This window comes from Antechinus flavipes, chromosome X (assembly GCF_016432865.1).
Source record: "Antechinus flavipes isolate AdamAnt ecotype Samford, QLD, Australia chromosome X, AdamAnt_v2, whole genome shotgun sequence".
NCBI classification, from domain to species: domain Eukaryota; kingdom Metazoa; phylum Chordata; class Mammalia; order Dasyuromorphia; family Dasyuridae; genus Antechinus; species Antechinus flavipes.
In genome coordinates, this window is record NC_067404.1 from 34,491,917 (window position 1) to 34,511,054 (window position 19,138).

General features: G+C 48.2%; 1 protein-coding gene across 6 annotated transcripts in view; it reads right to left on the reverse strand.

Annotated features, from left to right (window-relative positions):
• Positions 1-16,879: 16,879 nt before the first annotated feature.
• Positions 16,880-19,138, reverse strand: part of HEPH (hephaestin) — a 61,849-nt gene continuing 59,590 nt past the window's right edge. For all 6 annotated transcript variants that reach the window (XM_051968195.1, XM_051968192.1, XM_051968197.1 and 3 more), the window contains exons 20-21: positions 18,628-18,663; positions 16,880-17,678 (exon numbers count right to left, since the gene is read on the reverse strand). In XM_051968195.1, the coding sequence (XP_051824155.1) occupies positions 17,449-17,678; positions 18,628-18,663 (266 nt within the window). In that variant the 3' untranslated portion in view covers positions 16,880-17,448. The remainder of the gene's footprint in view (positions 17,679-18,627; positions 18,664-19,138) is intronic.

A 19,138-nucleotide genomic window follows, 5' to 3' on the forward strand; every position in this document is an offset into this window, starting at 1 on the left:
CCTTTCTCAGTTTTTTTTCTTTCTTGATCCAATTTTTCTTGTGCAGCAAGATCACTGTATAAATATGTATCCATATTTTGGATTTCACATATACTTGAACATATTTAACATCTACTGCACTACCTGCCAGCTAGGAGGGAAGGAAGAGCTAATTAGGAACAGAAAGCTTTGCAAGGGTCAATGTTGAAAAAATGACCCCTGCCTGTGTTTTGTAAATAAAAGGCTTTAGTAAAATAAATAAATGCATAAAATGTCAAGAATAAAAAAAAGAAAAGAGCCACATCCATCAGAATTAATCATTATATAATCTTGTTTTTGTCGCGTATAATGATCTCTTGGTCCTCCTCATTTCATTCAGCATTAGTTCCCCTCAGTCTCTCCAGGCCTGTCTGCATTCATCCTGCTGGTCATTTCTTACAGAACAATAATATTCCATAACATTCATATACCACAATTTATTCAGCCGTTTCCCAACCGATGCTCACCAAAGGTGACTTGGGGGCTGGGTGGAATAAAGGAACAGAATCTTCGTACCAGATCTGCGCCAAACTCATGCGGTAACCACGAGCAAGCTCCTTCGTCTGCTTATTCTTAGTTTCCTCTTCTTTACAATTGAGGGAGGGAGAGTGGGCTCAATGGCATCTAAGGCCTCAGAAACCGAGAGCACAATCTTTGGCCTCCCATGTGGCATTCTTTCCTCTGTTCTTCTTTGTAAGAACTCATTCTTACCATTTGAGAACAATCTAGAACTCTAGAAAGTGGTTCATCTACTTTACCTCCTCTGGTTCTCCCAGCAACTCCATGAGGTTTTCCTAAATATGGAATCAAAACACCCATGCCCTGCTCCCAGCTCTCCTATTAACTGACTGTAGGATTGTGGGCAAGTCACTTTTCCTTCCTATGCCTCAATTTCCTTCTCTGTTAAAAAGAGGGGCCTTCAAACCTGAGGCTAGGGACTTCAACCAGCCATGGTTTTTTTTTTTTTTTTTTGGTTTGTTTGTTTGTTTTGGTTTGTTTTGGTTTTTTGTGGGTTTCTTATTGTTTTTGCAAGGCATTTGAGCTTAAGTGACTTGCCCAGGATCACACAGCTAGTAAGTGTGAGGTATCTGAGATCCCATTTGAGCTCAGGTCCTCCTGACTTCAGGGCAGTTTCTCTATCCACTGCGCCACCTAGCTGCCCCTCAGGTCATAGTTTTCAGAAAGTCCAAGTCTCTACTTCTGGGAAATGTCAGTTATCAAATGACCTGGGGACATCACTTCTCGCTCAAGATAGAGCCAGGGGTCAAGCAGTATGATGGGGTTCAATGCAGACCCCCCAGTTTCAGAGCTGAGGGTCATCTGTGGCGATCCAAACTAGGTAGATCCTGTCTGTCTGGCAAAGTTCAGATATTTGGCTCTCCTCCGGGCTGATCCCCCGAGAAGGGGGAGCCAGTAGGGAAACGATAGTGGGTGACTCTCGCCACCTCCAGCCAAGTTCTAAGGCGCTCTGCCTGGCAAACTGGCTTTCTCAGGACAACATATTATTTTCTATGACTTTAAAGACATAATTCATATTCTTTGCACAAAAGATAGGCAAACATTCAGCTGCTCACCAGCCCGAGCTAATGAATGGAAATGGGAAACAACATTTATTTTCCCCCCATTTGTGTTTTTAAATGGCAATTATCAAATTTGCCACTCTGCCAACTCCTCCTTTTCTCTCATGTCTCACCATCTCTTGTCATCTCTCTGACTTTTGCCTTCCAGACCCTTAGCTTCCATCCTAACGTGGGAGAACCTGGAGGCGCCTCCCGCTCGCACAGCCGGTCCCCCCAGATGAGGTTATCCAAGTTCAAGGTACTCCGTGGGTCGGCGTCTATTTAAGCCGATAGTTCAGAGGCCCTCGCCGTGTTTACTTCTAATCAGCCAGAGGACAGAATGAGTTCCAAGCAAAGGCATATTGGGAAATGACAGGAAAAAAAAGGCAGCAACACAATCTTTCTTCCTATAAAGTCGGGGTCCACTTGCCCATATACACGTGACTTGGAGGGGGAGGAGTGGGCCCATGTGGGGAGCATGTATAGAAGGCTATGTACATGGGAAGCATGTAGAGACGGTGCCCACAGAAGGAGGGGCGGCCCCCACCTCCAACCATATTAACACCTTCTTGCCCCAGTCTCTCTGTGCCAGTTTGAGCTCAGTCCTCAGATGAGATGCTTGCCACCTCTTCTTCACGGGAGAAGTGATCGCAGCCATTCCTAGGGCAGCTCCAGCCTAGCACACTAAGCCATGGGAAATAAGGAAAAATCTTCCCGGCCTGCTCTCCTAGAGGCGCCTTCTGTTCCCAGCCAGTCCCGTCTTTCTAGAGGTCTAGACCCCCAATGGTTCTTGAACCTCCCCCTGGAGTGGGGGGATTCAACCCTGTGAGTTGGGGATATCCAGACTACTGGAACTTGCGACTTTGAGGCAGATCGGGGTCTTGAATTTGTTGTGAGGAGACCGCGGTTATAATCCCGCCTCAGTGCTCTCTCAGAAGCAAACCACCAGGTCACGCCCCAGGTAATAAATTGTCAAGGAGTCCCAAGTGGGTCAAAGTCAGCTTAAGCCGAGCAGTGTTCACTCAGCTCATCGTTGCTCCTTCACAAAATCTTTGAGATGGAAAGAAGAGCAGGGGAAGGGAATTTTCTTATTCCCTATGACTTGGAGCATGGAAGGCAAAATGCAAGAGCCGGGATGCTGAGCCACTTGAATGAATGAATTCATGAATGATAAATAAAGCGTTTTTAAGCCTTTCCATGGGCAAAATATCGGGTTAAATGGCAGGTGATACAAATATGAGAGTGGGACAGTCCCTACCTTCAAGAAGCTCCCTTTCTAACAGAGCAGGGGTTCTTAAGTTTTTCTGTGCCCTACTCCTCAGGTAGTCTGGAGAAACCCAGAGTCCTCTTCTCCCAGTCATGTTTTTCTCCATATGACTACTTAAGGAACCAGTCATCTTGAAATACATTTAAAAGAAGTGCACAGAGCAGCCACAGGGCTGCAGCAGGTGCGGGGGGGGGGGGGGAGGGTAGTAAGGCAAGGTTGGGTATAGAGATGGGCATAAGGGAATGCTGGGAAGTCCGGCAAGGGCAACAGGAGAGCATTCGGGAAAACTATCCATGATCCTAGAGCCGCAGTATGATAAACTCATAGTCAACAAAGATTTATTAAGCACCTACTATGTGCAAGGCTTTGTGCTAAGTGCTGGGGGTACAATGCCCCTCCTCCCAAGAAGCTCATAGTCTAATGGGCAAGCCGATTTGCAAACAATGATCTAAAAACAAACCATATGCAGTCTAAATTGGAGGTAATTGATAGAAGAGAGGTGGGAGCCTTAATGAGAACCAGGAAAGGCTTCCTGAGGAAAGTGAGATTAGAAATGGGACTTGTGTTTTCTCCTGACTCCAGGGCTGATTGTTGTATCCACTGTGCAACATGGCTGTCCCAAAATAGAATTTTTTTAAAAAGAAGATTTTTTTTTAAAGAACGAGATAGCCCTGAAGGATCTGAATTCAGAGCTGACCTCAGACACTTAACACTTCCTAGCTGTGTGACCCTGGGCAAGTCACTTAACCCCAGTTACTTCAGCAAAAAATAAAATAAAATAGAATAAAAAGAGAGGAAAAAAAGTGGGACTTGAAGGAAGGCTGAGAAGCAGAGGGAAAACACTGAAGGCAGCAGGCAGAGCCAGGGAAGATTCCAGAGAGGGAAGAGTAACAGCAATAACAACAACACCATCATCAAGAATAACAGCAAGAACACCAAGAACGGCATCTACAAAGCACTTGAAGGCGTGCAAGCACTTTGCAAATATTACCTCCCTTTCTCCTTGCAATGACTCTGGGCCATAGTTACGCTATTATCATCTGTTGTTGTTATTGTTGTTGTTGTTGTTGTTACTACTAAGTTATTATTCTCCTTGTTTTGTGATTGAGGAAACCGAAGCCCACAGAGATCACGTGACTTACTCAGGCTCTCACAGCTAGTTAAGTGAGTGAGGCTGCATTCAAAGTCAGATCATCTGGACAAATGACATTCAGTCCCCTCAATTTCCAGGCCAGCCCATTTTCTACCGTGTCATGTTGCCTTGCCATGAACCAAGGGGCAGGGAAACCTTTCTTCAATTTTTCCTGAAGTCCCCAGATTACTAGGAGGCCCCTATTTGCCGGTTCCATCTGCCTTTCATTTCCCGGTGTAGCACGCGCAATTGTGATGATTTAGACTTCATTTCTGCTTCCTTATTTCTGAAGTATTCATTTAAGAAGGTCAGAGGTCAGCGGAGGCAATGTTGGGACATGATGAAATGTACTTTTTTCTGTGAAATCCAGTTTGGAGGGAGACAATGAGCTCTTGCCCTGTTTTGATGCCCTTTTGTGAGATTGGATGTTGCCTGCGTCCTCCATCCTTTCATCTCCGGAACTCAATGGGCTCATTTTTACAATTGGCAGCTTCCCCCACACACACACACACAGCTCCACACTCGTATGCCGGCTTCCAATAGTCAAGTTGAGCCTTTTCAGCCCTTCGCCACCATGTAGGCCTCCCGCAATGAAACGGGGTGTCTGAAGCTTTGGGGGGGTCACAGATTCCTCGGGCCATCAGCCTGGGGCCCCCTTCTCAGAATCATTCTTAAACTGCATAAAACATATATGGGATCACACAAGAAACTAACTCCATCACACCCAAGCTGAGGGTCCCCCCACTTGGGAAGCCTTGCTCTCCAGGCAGTGGCTAGCCATACTTTCCCAGGCTAGGACTTTGGCTGGACTTTGCCGGATAAGAGAGAAAGAAAACCCGAGTTGTAGCCCTGGTTCTGCAACTTGCTAGTTGGGTAACCCTGGGAAAATCACTTCTCTCTGCCCTCAGTTACTGATTGAAAATAGTGGGAGGAAAAAACAAAAACAAACAAACAAAAAGAAAATGATGTGGGGTGGGGAGGAACAAGAAAAAACAGAAAGAGAAAATGGTGGGAAGAAAAAACAAAAACAAAGAAAAAAGAAAATGGTGGGGGGAAAGGGGGAGAAAGTACAGGAGAAGATTCTGGGAACTGAAAGGATGATCGAAGAATCAGGAGGTCATAGATTTAGAGCTAGAAAGGACCTCAAGAGGCATATAATTCAACCTCTTGATTTTACAGATTAGAAAACTGAGGCTTGAGGAGATGGGAAAGGGACTCACCCAAGTTCACAATAGAATACTAGATCTAGAACCGGAAGGAACCTCAGCAACCACCCAGTCCGATGGTGTCGAACTCAGACAGAAACAAAAGCCACTGAATTGTAAGGATCCCTGAGGGCCACGTAGTGACGTGGATGACCACCCATTCACATGATTTATGTCCTATTTTTCTTTGTTTGCTTCAATATTTCTCAATTATATTTTGCCCTGGTTCAGGCCACACTTGGGACTGGGTTTGGACTAGACTTCCAATTGAGTCAAAATCCCTAAATTTGAAGAAACTGTGACCCAAGGCGAGGAAAGGCCTTGATGTCTTGAATTCTAACTTAGATGCCCTGATTCGAGGGGTTGGATTCTTCCCAGTGTTGTAGAGTGAAGAGAAATAGGAGGACCCGAAGTGATTGGGGTTTTTTTTAATGTGGGAAGGGGGAAGGTGCAGGACCAGAGTACCCAGTGACGATACCTAGCAGGCAGTTGGAAAATGGAAGGCAAACTAGCTTTCGAAGGAGAAAGGGGAACGTGAGATAGAGATTTACTTCCAGATATCTAAGAGGTAATAGTGGAAGAGGGGTTTGCTGGAGAGAAGGTGCAAGGCGGAGAGATAAAGTTCTAGGAGGAAAGAATACGCCCAAATGGCCCCTCTGTGGAAGGAAGTTTGGAACAACACCAGCCAGAAAGATGAGAGGCAACATAATGCAATGGTTAGGGCTCTGGTTTGGGGTCAGAAAGTTATAGTTGCTTAGTGTTAGAGTCTTAGTGAATAGCATCTGGAGCAAAAACCCCTCAAAATGTACTGGGGACAGAACAATGGTGGAGGGGCAAAAGGGAGGAGGAAATCTGTGAGGAGAAACCCAGGTTCCTGGGACAACAGACCCTGGGGTGTTCCTCGAGGGGTGGAAATACTGGGATAGGAACCCTAGTTACTGTAGGCAAAAACCCCAAGACCTTGAGGCTTGGACTGAGGAGGCTGCCCAGATAGGGAGGGAGAAAGCAAAGTGCAGCCACACTAGCAAATAGCTCACCTGGGAATAGGAGAAAAGAAGCAGCCGTCTAATTGCTTTCTTTTAAAAATTCTCATTTATTTTAATAATAGAAATGTTATAGTAATTATTCTTTTTCTTTTCAATAGTATTTATTTTTCCAAATACACGTAAAGATAGTTTTCAAGATTCATTTTTGTAAGACTTTTGTGTTCCACAATTACAAAACACTTTCCACACAAATAAAGTCAGATCTAACCAACTGGGAAAATATCAAGTGCTCTTGGGTAGACCGAGCTAATATAATAAAATGACAATACTACCTAAATTAATCTACTTATTCAGTGCCATACTAATCAAACTCCCAAGAAATTATTTTACAGAGCTAGGAAAAATAATAACAAGGTACATCTGGAAGAACAAAACAAGAATCTCAAGGGAATTAATGAAAAAAAAAAAGCCAATAGAAGTGGCCAAGCTGTGCCAGATCTAAAACTATATTATAAAGCAGCGGTCACCAAACCATTTGGTATCGGCTAAGAAAGAGAGATATCAATCAGTGGAATAGGTTAGGTTCACAGGACAAAATAGGCAATAACTATAGCAATCTAGTGTTTGATGAATCCAAAGACCCCAGTTTTGGGGATAAGAATTCAGTGTTTCATAAAAACTGCTTGGAAAAATTGGGAACTACTATGGCAGAAATTAGGCATGGACCCACACTCAACACCGAACACCAAGATAAGATCAACATGGTTTAATGATCTAGACCTAAAGAGTGATATTATAAGCAAATTAGAAGAACAAAGGAGAGTTTACCTCTCAGATCTGTGGAGAAGGAAGGCATTTGGGGCCAAAGAAGAACTGGAACTCATTATTGAATACGAGATGCTTAATTTTGATTACATTAAGTTAAAAAGGTTTTGTACAAACAAAATAATGCAGACAAGATTAGAAGGGAAGCCATAAACTGGGAAAACATTTTTACAAACAAAGGTTCTGATAAAGGCTTCATTTCCAAAATATAGAGAGAATTGACTCTAATTTATAAGAAATCAAGCCATTCTCCAATTGATAAATGGTCAAAGCATGTGAACAATTTTCAGATGAAGAAATCAAAACATTTCTAGTCATATGAAAAGGTGCTCCAAGTCATTATTAATCAAAGAAATGCAAATTAGGACAACTCTGAGATACCACTACACAACTGTCAGATCGGCTAGAATGACAGGGAAGATAATGCGGAATGTTGGAGGGGATGTGGGAAAACAGGGACACTGATACATTGTTGGTGGAATTGTGAACACACCCAGCGATTCTGGAGAGCGATTTGGAACTATGCTCAAAAAGTTATCAAACTGTGCATACCCTTTGATCCAGCAGTGTTTCTACTGGGCTTCTACTCCAAAGAGATACTAAAGAAGGGAAAGGGACCTGTATGTGTCAAAATGTTTGTGGCAGCTCTTTTTGTGGTAGTGAAAAATTGAAAAAGGAGTGGATGCCCATCAATTGGGGAATGGCTGAATAAGTTATGATATGCCAATATTATGGAATATTGTGGTTATATAACAACTGATCGGTGGGATGATTTTAAAGAGGCCTGGGGTGACTTACTACCTGAAATGCTAAGTGAAATAAGCAGAACCAGGAGATCTTATACACGGCAAAGGCAAGATTATACGATGATCAATTCTGAGTGACGTGGCTCTCTTCACCGGTGAAATGATTCAGGCCAGTTCCAATGATCTTATGATGAAGAGAGCCATCTGTACCCAGACACAAGGCGATGGGAACTCATTGTGGATCACACTCACACATACACACACACACTTGATCACAACATCGTATTTTCACCTTTGCGGGTGTGTGCTTGCTTTTTTTTTTCCTTTTGAGCTAACTTGTCTTGTGTGGCATAATATTTGTGAAAATATAGAGAGAAGAATTGCACTTTTACCATATATTGGATGACTTGCCATCTAGGAGAGACGGGGAGGGGGAGAAGGGAAAATTTTGGAACACAAGGTTTTCTAAGGATAAACGTGGAAAATTATTCATGCATGTGTTTTGAAAGTCAAAAGCTTAATAAAAGAGACTTTGTTTTCCAAATTTTTCTCCCTCTCTACCTAATCTTCCCCCTCACCCAGACAGCAAGTAACCTGATATAGGTTAAGTGTATGCAATCCTTTTATACATATTTCCATATTTGTCATGTTGTGCGAAAAAATCAGACCTAAAGGGGAAAAAAAACCACGAGAAAGAAAACAAACAGAAAAAGTGAAAATTATATGCTAATATCATAGTTAATAATTAATTATAATCATAATTCTCTGTCTGCTTATGCATGGTATTTTCCATCCCAAGTCTCTTGAAATTGCCTTCCATCACTGTATTGTTGAGAAGAGCCAAGTATAGTAATTATTCTTGCTAACTAGTTACTAAGCACAGTTGATTCTATAGGCCCAAGGATTATAAGTGCTGGTGGCACTCTATACATTTCAGTGCCCTAGGACAAAGTGCCAATCAACTCACCTTAGTTCTGGTTCTGTTAGAAAGAGAGACAATCTTCACTCATTTTATTTTAAGCCACTGCTTGAGCGCTGTAATGCTCATTTGGGGGGGGGAGGCCCCTCTGGGCACACAAACTCAATGTGAGTTGACAGTCTGGGAAAGTTAATAATCTTAGGCTGCCCCAGGAGAGAGGCCTAGCGTCCTGGCCTAGCGAGGCAGGAAATGACTGTTGTGTTCAGACAACAGTTGGTAGACAAGTTGCCAGGAGTGAAAAGTCACGCTGAAGAGTAATAAGAAAAAGCCTGGCAAAGTGGGTGGCGCAGAGCTCGATCATGGAAGACCCCGCGTGGCCGCATAAAGCGTCTGTGCTTCTGAATCCGGGCCGCGATGGATTTCTGAGTGGGGGGAAGATGACGTGGTCAGATTGGTTTTAGGAATATCAATTTGGCAGCTATATCCAAGATGTAGCAGAGACTAATTGGCTCCAATTGCTGGATGCAGGGACACTAATTGGGAGGCTATTGTGATAGTCCAGGTGAGGGGTTATGAAAGCTTGAATTAGGGTAGCAGCTCATGTGCGTGGAGAGAAGGGGGTGGAGGTGAGAAGTATTTTGGAAGATGAATCAAGAAAACTTGGTCATTAATTAGAGATAGGGGTGAGAAAGGAAAAAAAAAAGGTCAAGACAACACCAAAGAGCCGGACACTGGGTACCAGACTGAGGCAAATGCCAAGGCAGGCCTGGGAGGTGTGGAGGAAGGAAGGACTGATGGATCTGAAGAAAATCCTGGGGATTTGGTTTTAGTCCCTTGGGATGCCTGTAAGGTTCATGAGCCGAGAGGATCGGGAGGGACGGAGTACAGGACAGAAAAGATACTTCTGGATCCGGAACTGCACAAAGCAGAGAGGAAACCGTACTCGGGAAATTGGCAGTGACCCGGTAAGGGAGAGGTCACCAAGTGGGCAGATAAGCAGAGGAAGCGGAGAGAACAGTGCCATGGAAGTCAGTGCTTCCCAAGCCCCGGCACCGTGCACAGAAGGAACGTCTGCCGACTGAACAAATGGGCCCTTGCCAGAAATAGGCCCGCGCGGTGACTTCACAGGTAGATTTTAAACCGCGTCCACGTCTGGCTCCAGGTGGAACTTCTGAGGAATCCAAGGACAAGGAAGACGTTAGCCCCCTTCCCATGTATCCTTGCTGTGAGCGCTCACCTGTGTGAGTGCGTTTACTTCTGGACATCAGGGCATGAACACTCTGAGATAATATCCTATAGCTTTGTGACTACAAAGGGCAGACGTCTTATTGTCAGAGAATGCTGAGAAATTTCCAAAGAAGCTTGTTCTTGGGTGTCTGTCTGTCTGTCTGCCTGTCTCTCTCTCTCGCTCTCTCACTCTCTCACCTCTTCTTGACTTCTAAGTCATAGCCACAGATTCATATGCTTCCCTCTAGTCTCCCCTGAAAAATCACCCTTTTGTGGCCCCACTTCTCTTTGGCCACGGTGCCCGAGTCCCTTTCTAGGACTCCCAGCTTTGGGAGCTGTGGTGAGGGGGTGGGACTAAGGTAGATTTGCTCCCCCCTGCCCACGTGGCCAACCAGTATAGCCATCCCCCAACATTCCTATCCTATACTCAGAGGCCATTAAGGAGGGAAAGCTAGAACATCAGAGCTGGAAGGATCCCTTGGGACCTCCCCCTTCCTCTTACAGATAAGGAAAACGGAGACTAGAACCCAGATTTCCCAATTCTCAATGCAACCATACTGTGTATTTGTTTAAACTGCTATTCAGCTGCTGACCTTATTCATGCCTAACCAGGCTCCCTTTTTCCCAGAAGTCTCCTTCTGCTCATCTCTTAAATGGGGGCAGTGATCTGAATTGCAGAGTCAAATGAAACCTGGGATTGGCCCGGGTTTGGGTACCTTTTTGTCTTCCTGCTACCTGTGGCTCTACTTTTCTAGAAGAAAATGGCAAGTGTGCAGGGACATTGCCCGAAGACTTTAATGAAAAAGCAGTGGTGTAAATTCACGCAAATGCCATATCTGAAAAGAAAATGGCCAGTGTTTTATGTGAAACACACTAGCAAAAGTGTCGGTAACCTGCGGGAATGGGCGACTGAGTCACCATGCACAGTAGCAGCCTCAGAGGCAGCCAGCAGGGGATCGGTCTAGCTGCCAACTGGAATGTTCAGATAGGCATAATGGTTGGCTGAGTGCCAGGGGGATCTGAATTCAAATCTGGCCTCCGATACTTCCTAGCTGCATGACCCTAGGTAAATCACTTCATCCTATCTGCCTCGGTTCCTCATCTGGAAAATGAGCTGGAAAAGGAAATGGCAAACCGCTCCAGTACCTTTGCCAAGGAAATCTCAGATGGGATCCAATAAGGCAGACGTGACTGAACAACACTAGGGATTGAATGTGATGAGCTGAGAATGAGTCCGCTTTGTAGCCTTTACTTTGGAGACCAAAATCCTTGGGGAGGACTCCCCTTTTAACATCATCTGTGGGAGCGAGTGTGGAAGAAATGGGGACCGGAAAGTGAAAAAGGGAAACTGATATTTCAGACCTTACTTGGTCTTAGTTTGAAAAGCAATATCTGTGAGCAGTGGATAAAGTTCTGGTCCTGGAGTCAGGGGGATCTGAGTTCAAATGTGGCCTTAGACACTTCACACTTCCTAACTATGTGTGACCCTGGACAAGTCACAACCCCAATTGCCTCAGGAAGGAAAGGAAAGGAGAGGAGAGGAGAGGAGAAAGGAGAAAAAGGGGAAAGAGGAAAAGGGAAAGGGGAAAGGGGAAAAGGGAAAGGGGAAAAGGGAAAAGAGGGGAAAGGGGGGAAGGATAGAAAGAGAAAAGTAATGGCTCTTTCCATGTTCACTGTAGTCACTGGGGAGCTGTGAATTCAGGCCCCGTCTAGATGCACTGCTGCTGTTCAGAACCGCTAGGCCCAATTTGGATTATTGGGAGTCTCGTAGGCTGCCAGACAAATCTATAGATGAGTGAGTCATGGGAAGATGAAGAGACTAAAATATCAATGAATTGAGGAGGAGAATGATGAACATTAAGGATTATTGTCCCAGAACTTTGAAACTAAAGCAGACTTGGGCTGGCACACTGGGGGAGAGAGAAGGAAGGCCCTGTCTGCATGAGAACAGAGGGCCAGAGAGCCTGTTGGGCTTTCCCAGAGAATACCATTTTGAGCAGCTCAAGTTGAGCCACCATCAAGAACCCATGGACGTTGGGGCTATATCATAGTCCTGCCCCTCCCTCTTAGTGCCACTGTGAAGCCTGGGGAGTGGCCCCGTGCCTCGCCTTACCCAAGAAAGACTCCCATAAAGGGGGCACAGGACTGAGAAATCCAGGTGACTCAAACAGAAATGCACTGGGTTTCTGGGTTTTAGGGGCCCCCAGAAAAGTATAAATGAAGCCCCCAATCAATGCTTTTGGTTAGTGTACTCCCCTCTCCCCAATTTCCTCCCAAGATGCATCTTGACTACTTCCCAGGACCCAGGATTGGCTCAAACACCATCCTCATGGTAGGCAGTGACCCCGAGCACAGCAAAACGAGTCTGTCCGTGGCACAGGACCCAAGGAAAGCGCCCATCCCAGCTTTTAAAGCCCTGTTATTGTTATTACTTCAACCTTCTACACATATACACCAGTGTGTACCTACATGACCATCACACGGGCCTACGGGCACCCAGGCACTAGAACAGAATTGTCTCCAGCATCCTGCTGTCCGACAATCTCTGTTCTAAGGCCTTCCCGGCTCTGCCGTTCTCGTTTCTAAGGCCTCCGTAACCCTGACGTAATGAGCTTACAGAGGTCCATGTGCTGGTCTTTATGAGTCAGCAGTTAGCCCTAAAGCATCGCTGATATTCCCCGCTCCGGTTGGCCCCAAGCGTCCATTCCATCGCCCAGTCTAGAGGGGGGAAGCCAGCATTAGAAAGCAGAGACAAAATTAGGAAGAGAGGGCAGAGGGCCTTTTTTCATGTGTGAGGCAATTGGGGTCAAGTGACTTGCCGGGGGTCACCCAGCCAGGAAGCGTTAAATGTCTGAGGTCACATTTGAACTCGGGTCCTCCTGATTTCAGGGCTGGTGTTCTATCCACTTCCCACCCAGCTGCCCTCCTAAGGAAGATGAATTTACAGTTTCTGGTTTTTGGCGAGGCGAGTGGGATTAAGCGACTTGTCTGGGGTCACACAGCTACTTAGTGTTAAGTACCTGAGGTCACATGAACTCGGGTCCTCTTGACTCCGGGGCCCACTGTGCCATCTTGCTGCCCTTAAAGTTATTCTTTGGGATACTGTGTGGATTTCAGTCCTGGCCCTAGTGGGCCAGACTAGTTGACCTGTACATGACCGGAAGGGTGCCTCACATATGAAAAAAAGGCTCTCTACCCTCTCTTCGTCACAAGAGGGGACTGGGTCTTTTTTTAAAGTCCAAGTGTAAGAAGCTTCTCCATCTCCTTGGTTCTAGTAAAAGTCCTAAAGACCAAGCTGAAATGGATCTAGGAGAAGGTTGCGCCATGCTGCCCGGTACCGAGGAGGAGACTGGGAGTCGGGGGGGGGGGGGCTGCATTTAGTTCTTATTGTGTGACCCTGATCAAGTCCCCTTTCCCCCCTCCAATCCTCTTATGTGGATTGGAGTCTGTCAGCTCTAATCAGCTCCCACATTTGTATTCTGAGATGCCTTCTAGTTCCTCCGTTCTACGTCCCCAAACCTGCCCTCCGCCTTTCCCATTCTGTTTCTGAAGATGCCTCGGTATCGTGTTCCACGTTTTGGGGTTCTCTGTGCGCATGAAAGCCTACGGCTCGTTTTTTTCTGGAACAGCCACACACGCTGAGTTGTTTGTGGTTGCCACTGATCACGTTCCCAAGACTTCGAGGCCGGATCTCAGCAAAGCTCCTTCCAATATTGCCTCGTTAGCCCCAGTGGCTCCTACACTCCCATCAGGCCCAATAAAGAACCCCGGGCCTTGCCCTGCTAACACATCTCCGTTCTTACGATTGCCGGCGACCTGCCGCTCACATGGGGGATGGGTCGCGAGAGAATTGGACGGTCGTTCGAAGGGGTTGTGTGTCCTGAGCTTAGAGGGAAGGGGCGCGGAGGAAAACATCACAGAGGGACACAAAGACGAGGGAAAGGATGCTGAGAGAGGCAGTGGGCGCCAGTGGGCTGTGTTGGAAGCTGGGGGTTTAAGTCTCCCCTCAGACATGTCCTTCTTCAAGGGATGGTGAAGATCCGATGGATTTTACAGTTAGAGGGGGCTTTATGGTTCCCCAAAACCCAGGAGGAATGGCGAATGCTGGCGGCCAAGCCGATTGTGAGCGGGAGACGGATACTTGGACGCAGACCTCAAATGAGAGGTTTAGGAGAGGGACAGAGCCTGGCGCGGTCTGGCGATGTCTCCGATGGAGGGTACCCCTGGGTGAGATAATCTCACCTACGAATTCAAGTCAGCACCTTCTTTGTAACCCAGGGAACTTCCTGAGGCGCCCTGAGGTGAAGTGACTTGTCCAGGATCACCTAGCTAGCATGTGTTGGAGGCAGGACCGGAACCCAGGTATTCCCAGTTCCGAGGCCAGCTCTTTCTTCAGCATCCCTCCAGAATTCCCAAAGCTACAGTCAATCCAGATGAGCTGGGGGTGGGGGGGTATAGGTTATGATACTCCTGGACATGGCTGACAAAGTGGAGAAAGAGGAGCAGAGGATCAGTGATCGGGCAGGACAGGAGCATGATGGGAACGGAAATCTAGCCTATGTTCGAAGGTTCCTCCCAGCCCGAGACTCCAAGTTCTAACATCCCTTCTAGTTCTGACAGTCTACAGTACCCACAGTAGGGCTGATGGAAGCACTTTGGCAGTCGCGGCACCATCGGATTGCCTCCCCCACGAATCTGGGGAACAATTACCAAATGACCAGCTTTAATTTGAAAACCGACAGACAACAAATCTAAAAGAGGCGACAGTACCCTTTATTCCTCTTCCCACACTTGGGAAGCTAGCTTACTTATCAGCAGACGCCCACTAGGCTAGGACACCGCCCCACTAACATGGCAGCTGGCCAGTGGAGAGAGTTCCAGGACTGGAGTCAGGAAGACCACTTACTAGCTTTATGACCCTGGGCAAGTCACACTAATTCTATCTGCCTCAGTGTTTACACCTGTCAAATGGGGATCCTAATAGTATCAGCCTCCTGGGGGTCCTGATAGTATCAACCTCCCAGGATTGCCATAAGGAGCAAATGGGGTAATGTCAGTAAAGCAGTTGGCATAGTGCCTGGTATGTAGTAGGTGCTTAATAGATGTTTATTCTTCCCCTTCTAAGAGTGGGGAGGGGAGTCTTTAAACTTCAGCACCTCGTCTGGTATGGGAGCCAAAGACAGATCTGTCTCTTCCCTCCCCGAACGAGGATTCCGGTTCCCGTGCAAAGGTCAATTGACCGTACCGCCGGCTCACTGGGCAGCAGGGAGGCCACGGAGCAGTCATAGAGGAGGGGCAGACAGGGATCCCTTTGATGGAGTGGAGCACACACGCCGATGAGATCGAAGGTCCACTCGCATACGAGAGTGCAATTGCGTCAAGTCCCCAGAGTGCACTGGCTTTTCATTAGCCTGCAAATTAACCGCCGGGTCAAAAGACTCTCTCGCCATTAGATGCATTAGTTCAGTAATGCTTTCAAGGCTCCCGGGCATTTTGTGGGATTATTCACGACCTGAAGTCCCCAGTATTTCCAGTCATTCTAGAAAATTGCCACCATGGGCCCGTCTTCTTGGAGTATCGATTTGGGGGAGCGGAACTTTGGGGCTTCCTGCCTATGGAGAGGGCCTAGGATCTGACGTCCCGAAGCCCCTACCTGAGTGACCCTGAGCGAGCAACTGCCATTCTTTGGCCTCCATTTTCTCATTGGTGAAACGAAGTTGGTTCAGCCTCTCTAGGTGCCAGGAGCTCGACTTTCAGCACCAAAGACAGCTCAGGCCGTGGCAGTTTGGGGCTCCCATGGAGGCTGGTCTGTCACTGGGCTACCATTCTCTTGCTCAAGCAAGAAGGCTGGCTCACATTTCTCTAGCACTACCTACAGTCCTGGGAAATGGGGAGTGTGAGCAACGTTGGGTCCATGTTAGAGAGGAGGAAACAGAGGCTTGGAGAGGTGCAATAACTTGCTCAGGCCAGAACTCGAATCTAGGGGCAGTCAGAGATTGAGGGCAAGCAGGAGAAACCTGGAGAGATGATTGTGTGTAGGCGGAGAGTAGGAGGGAGAAATGGGGAAAGAGGGTCAGGGCTTCGGAGGAGGCCAGGGCGGGCACGGGCGTTCCGCTCTATGCCCTCTCAGACTCTCACCGCCATGTTTAGCACCACAAGGCAGAGACCACCCGGCTCCCCATTCTCTTTTTGCTTCACTTCCTTCTGGAGCCCCAGCAGCAGGGGCTTCGTGTGACCATCCTGGTCACAAATGCAGGATGAAGAGAGGGAGCCCGTTGTCCAGGGACCTGCCCCGAATTCAGGTGACCCTCCTACTCCACCGGCCCGTCCCCTTCAATAGCTACAGGTGTCCGAAGAGATCCGTCAAGCTTGACCTGGGTCAACCGAGGCCCGATCTCCCCCTCTCTCTGCCACTGCCTCGATGGCCACAACTGGATTTCCACTTCTGGACGAAGCCTTTCAGAGGCCGGAGAGCGGGGTGCGTTGGCGGGGCTCGGATTTGGAGTTGGAAGGGTTCTTGGGGACCTTTATGTACGGTCTCTCCCCTCCCCAAACGAGGCGGTTGCTTGCCCGGGGACCCCCAGCCAGGAGAGGTCTGTGGCGAGAGCTGAGCCCAGGCTTTCCTTAACCCGCATACCGCCTCCCTTCCTGCCCCCGCCCCTGGTCTGGAGATGGCTCTAGGATATCCCTCCCCATTGCCAAACACACCTAGAAGAGCCACTGTCTAGTTCCCACTCTCATCTTGACCACTCGATAGCTTGGTAGGGGGGGTTTCCCCTAACCCCAAGCAGATCGAGGTGGCAAGAGTGACCTCTTAATGTCTGGTCTGAGCAGGGTCAGGTCCTCCCCGGGGGAGAGGGAGACGAACCCGATGCCCATTGCCCACCATGAATGTTGTAAATGATATACCCCCATGGGTGGTGGGGGGAAAAGTCCAAGAGCAGTAGAATCGTGTCAGTGCAACCCCCTTCCCACTTTAGTCCCGTACTCCCAGGTTCCATCAAGTCTTTAATGTAGTGTTTGCTATGAATGACATCAGAACAAAGCATGCTGGGTCCCCCTCTGGACCTGTGCCCGATGAGAGGCCTATTTTCCAGAGCTGACTTCTGCCTACCAACCTCCCCCAACCCACACCAGCCCCTTCTGAAGCAATCAGTCTCGAGGAGAATTAAGGTGCAAGGCAGACCCTGCTTGCCCCAAACCTAGACTCGTCCTCGGGACTCATGGTCTAGATGCGGCGTGTCGGGGCCTGCATTTGCACTGTTTTCTCTGGCCAGATGCCATATTCCGGAGCGAAAGGGTCGAGCTTCAGGAGGTGGAGCCGGGGTCACCCTCACAGCTGGACACATCTGGCAGTTTGGGGAGGGCTGCCAGAGGCTGCGGGGAGGTTCGAAGCCATAGTTGTTCACGAGCTACTCTAGAGCAGAAAGTCGATGTGGGTCGGTACCACGGAAAGCATCTTACTGAATGCCCCACCCCATCCTGCACCCAGCTTGCAGAGCCAGCCAGCTGGCTCTTAACCAGGAGCGCCATCGCTGAGGTGGGCCTTTGGGTGCGGGACCCATTACTTGAGGGACAAGAGTTTGAAGCTGTCATCCAGGATGGACCTCCTGTTGCGCCTGAGTTTCCTCTGCCGCTGCTGGTACCACAGGACCGCGGCCAGGGCCACCACGCCAATGAAAAGGATGATCCCCAGAATGATGAGGGCCAAGGCTAGTGTCTCCACGTGTTCCATGGGGACCGCCATACCCAGGATCTGGATTCTGGCCCCCTCCATCTCTTCAGAGGCTGTCACTGTGAGGGGGGGAGGTGGAAAAAAGTAAGCCAGTGGGGAGGGCTGGGAAGTGCGTGGCTGCCTGCTAATGGGGAGCTTGGAAACCCGTTGAGGCTGGAAGTGAACAGGCCTGGGTTTGAGCAGTGACTAGTGATTACCCTGTGCTAGTCGACCTCTCTGAGACTCCACGAAAGGGGACGAAACACTCGCCTCACCTCCCTCCTCCATTTGTTCTAGGGATCGACCAAGAAAAGAGCTAGAAAAGCTCAGAGGAGGTGAGCAATTCGCCCGAGCTAAAACACTCACTAAGTAGCGGATCCAGAATGAGACAGGGCACTGGAAGGCCCGAATTCACTTTCTGGCTGTGTGATCCTAGGCAAGTCATTCACCCTGTTTCCTCGTCTGTAAAATGAGAGGGCTGGCCTCCAAGGCCTCTAAGCTCCAATTTTTGAGCCTCTGACATGAGAGCAATTCATCTATCCAACCGTCTCTCCAAAAGCGTTTCTTAAGCACCTACTGTGCGCTGGACACTCGGCCCTCAATGATCCACGTCAGCTCTATGCCGCTCCCTATCTAAACCTGTTTCTCCTCAATCCTCTCTGTGGTCTCTTGTGTGCCTAAGGCTGGGGTCTGAGGCTGTGCAGACACAGAGGACAGTGGGAAAATCAGAATAGCCGGTGCCCGGCCTCTGATGGCTTTGTCACCTTTCCCATTGGGAGTTTGCCCGAGTCAGCTGGGGCTCCCGAGTAGGGCACACACACACACATATCCACCTGCACAATATGCACGCATACAACATACACAGTGACCTACACGCTACACATACGACAGACACGCATACACACACACGGGCACCCACATGTATGTGCACTCTGGTCAGGGCCCCACCACTTCCCCTCGCTCCAGTCGGGGCCCCCGCCACTTTCCCTCCCCCTCAGACGGTCCCCACTTGCATGGCACCCTCCATACCTGGCCCTGAGTTCTTGCTTGTGGTGCTCATGGACTCTGCAAAAAGGAGACAGAAGCTTAGTCTTCCCCAGCTCAGCCCCTTGCTTCTCGAGATGTATGGGTTGGACGTGGAGGGAGAGTGGGACACCGAGGGGCTGGGATAGTGGGATACTCCCATGTTACCCAGGGGCAAGTGACAAAAACTAATAGTGGGGAATGATACTGGAAATCAGGGGATCCAGCTCTATGTTGTGTGATCTTGGACAAGTTCCTACTCCAGGCCTTGGGCTCCTCCTGTTTTATGGGGGGCTAACATTCCAGGGTCCCTCCCAGGTCTGACTGTCTGTGTTCTAAGAGGGTCCCTCACCCCATTTTTGTATTCTCCGTTCTAAGGTCCCTCTCCGAGCTAATGCGTTCTAGGTTCTAAGATATCTCTTTGTACTGACATTCTGGCCCTCCCAGTTCTGACATCCCATGGTCCAAGGGCTCTCCCAACCTTAAGATTCTGTGTACTAAGATTCTAGATTTGAAA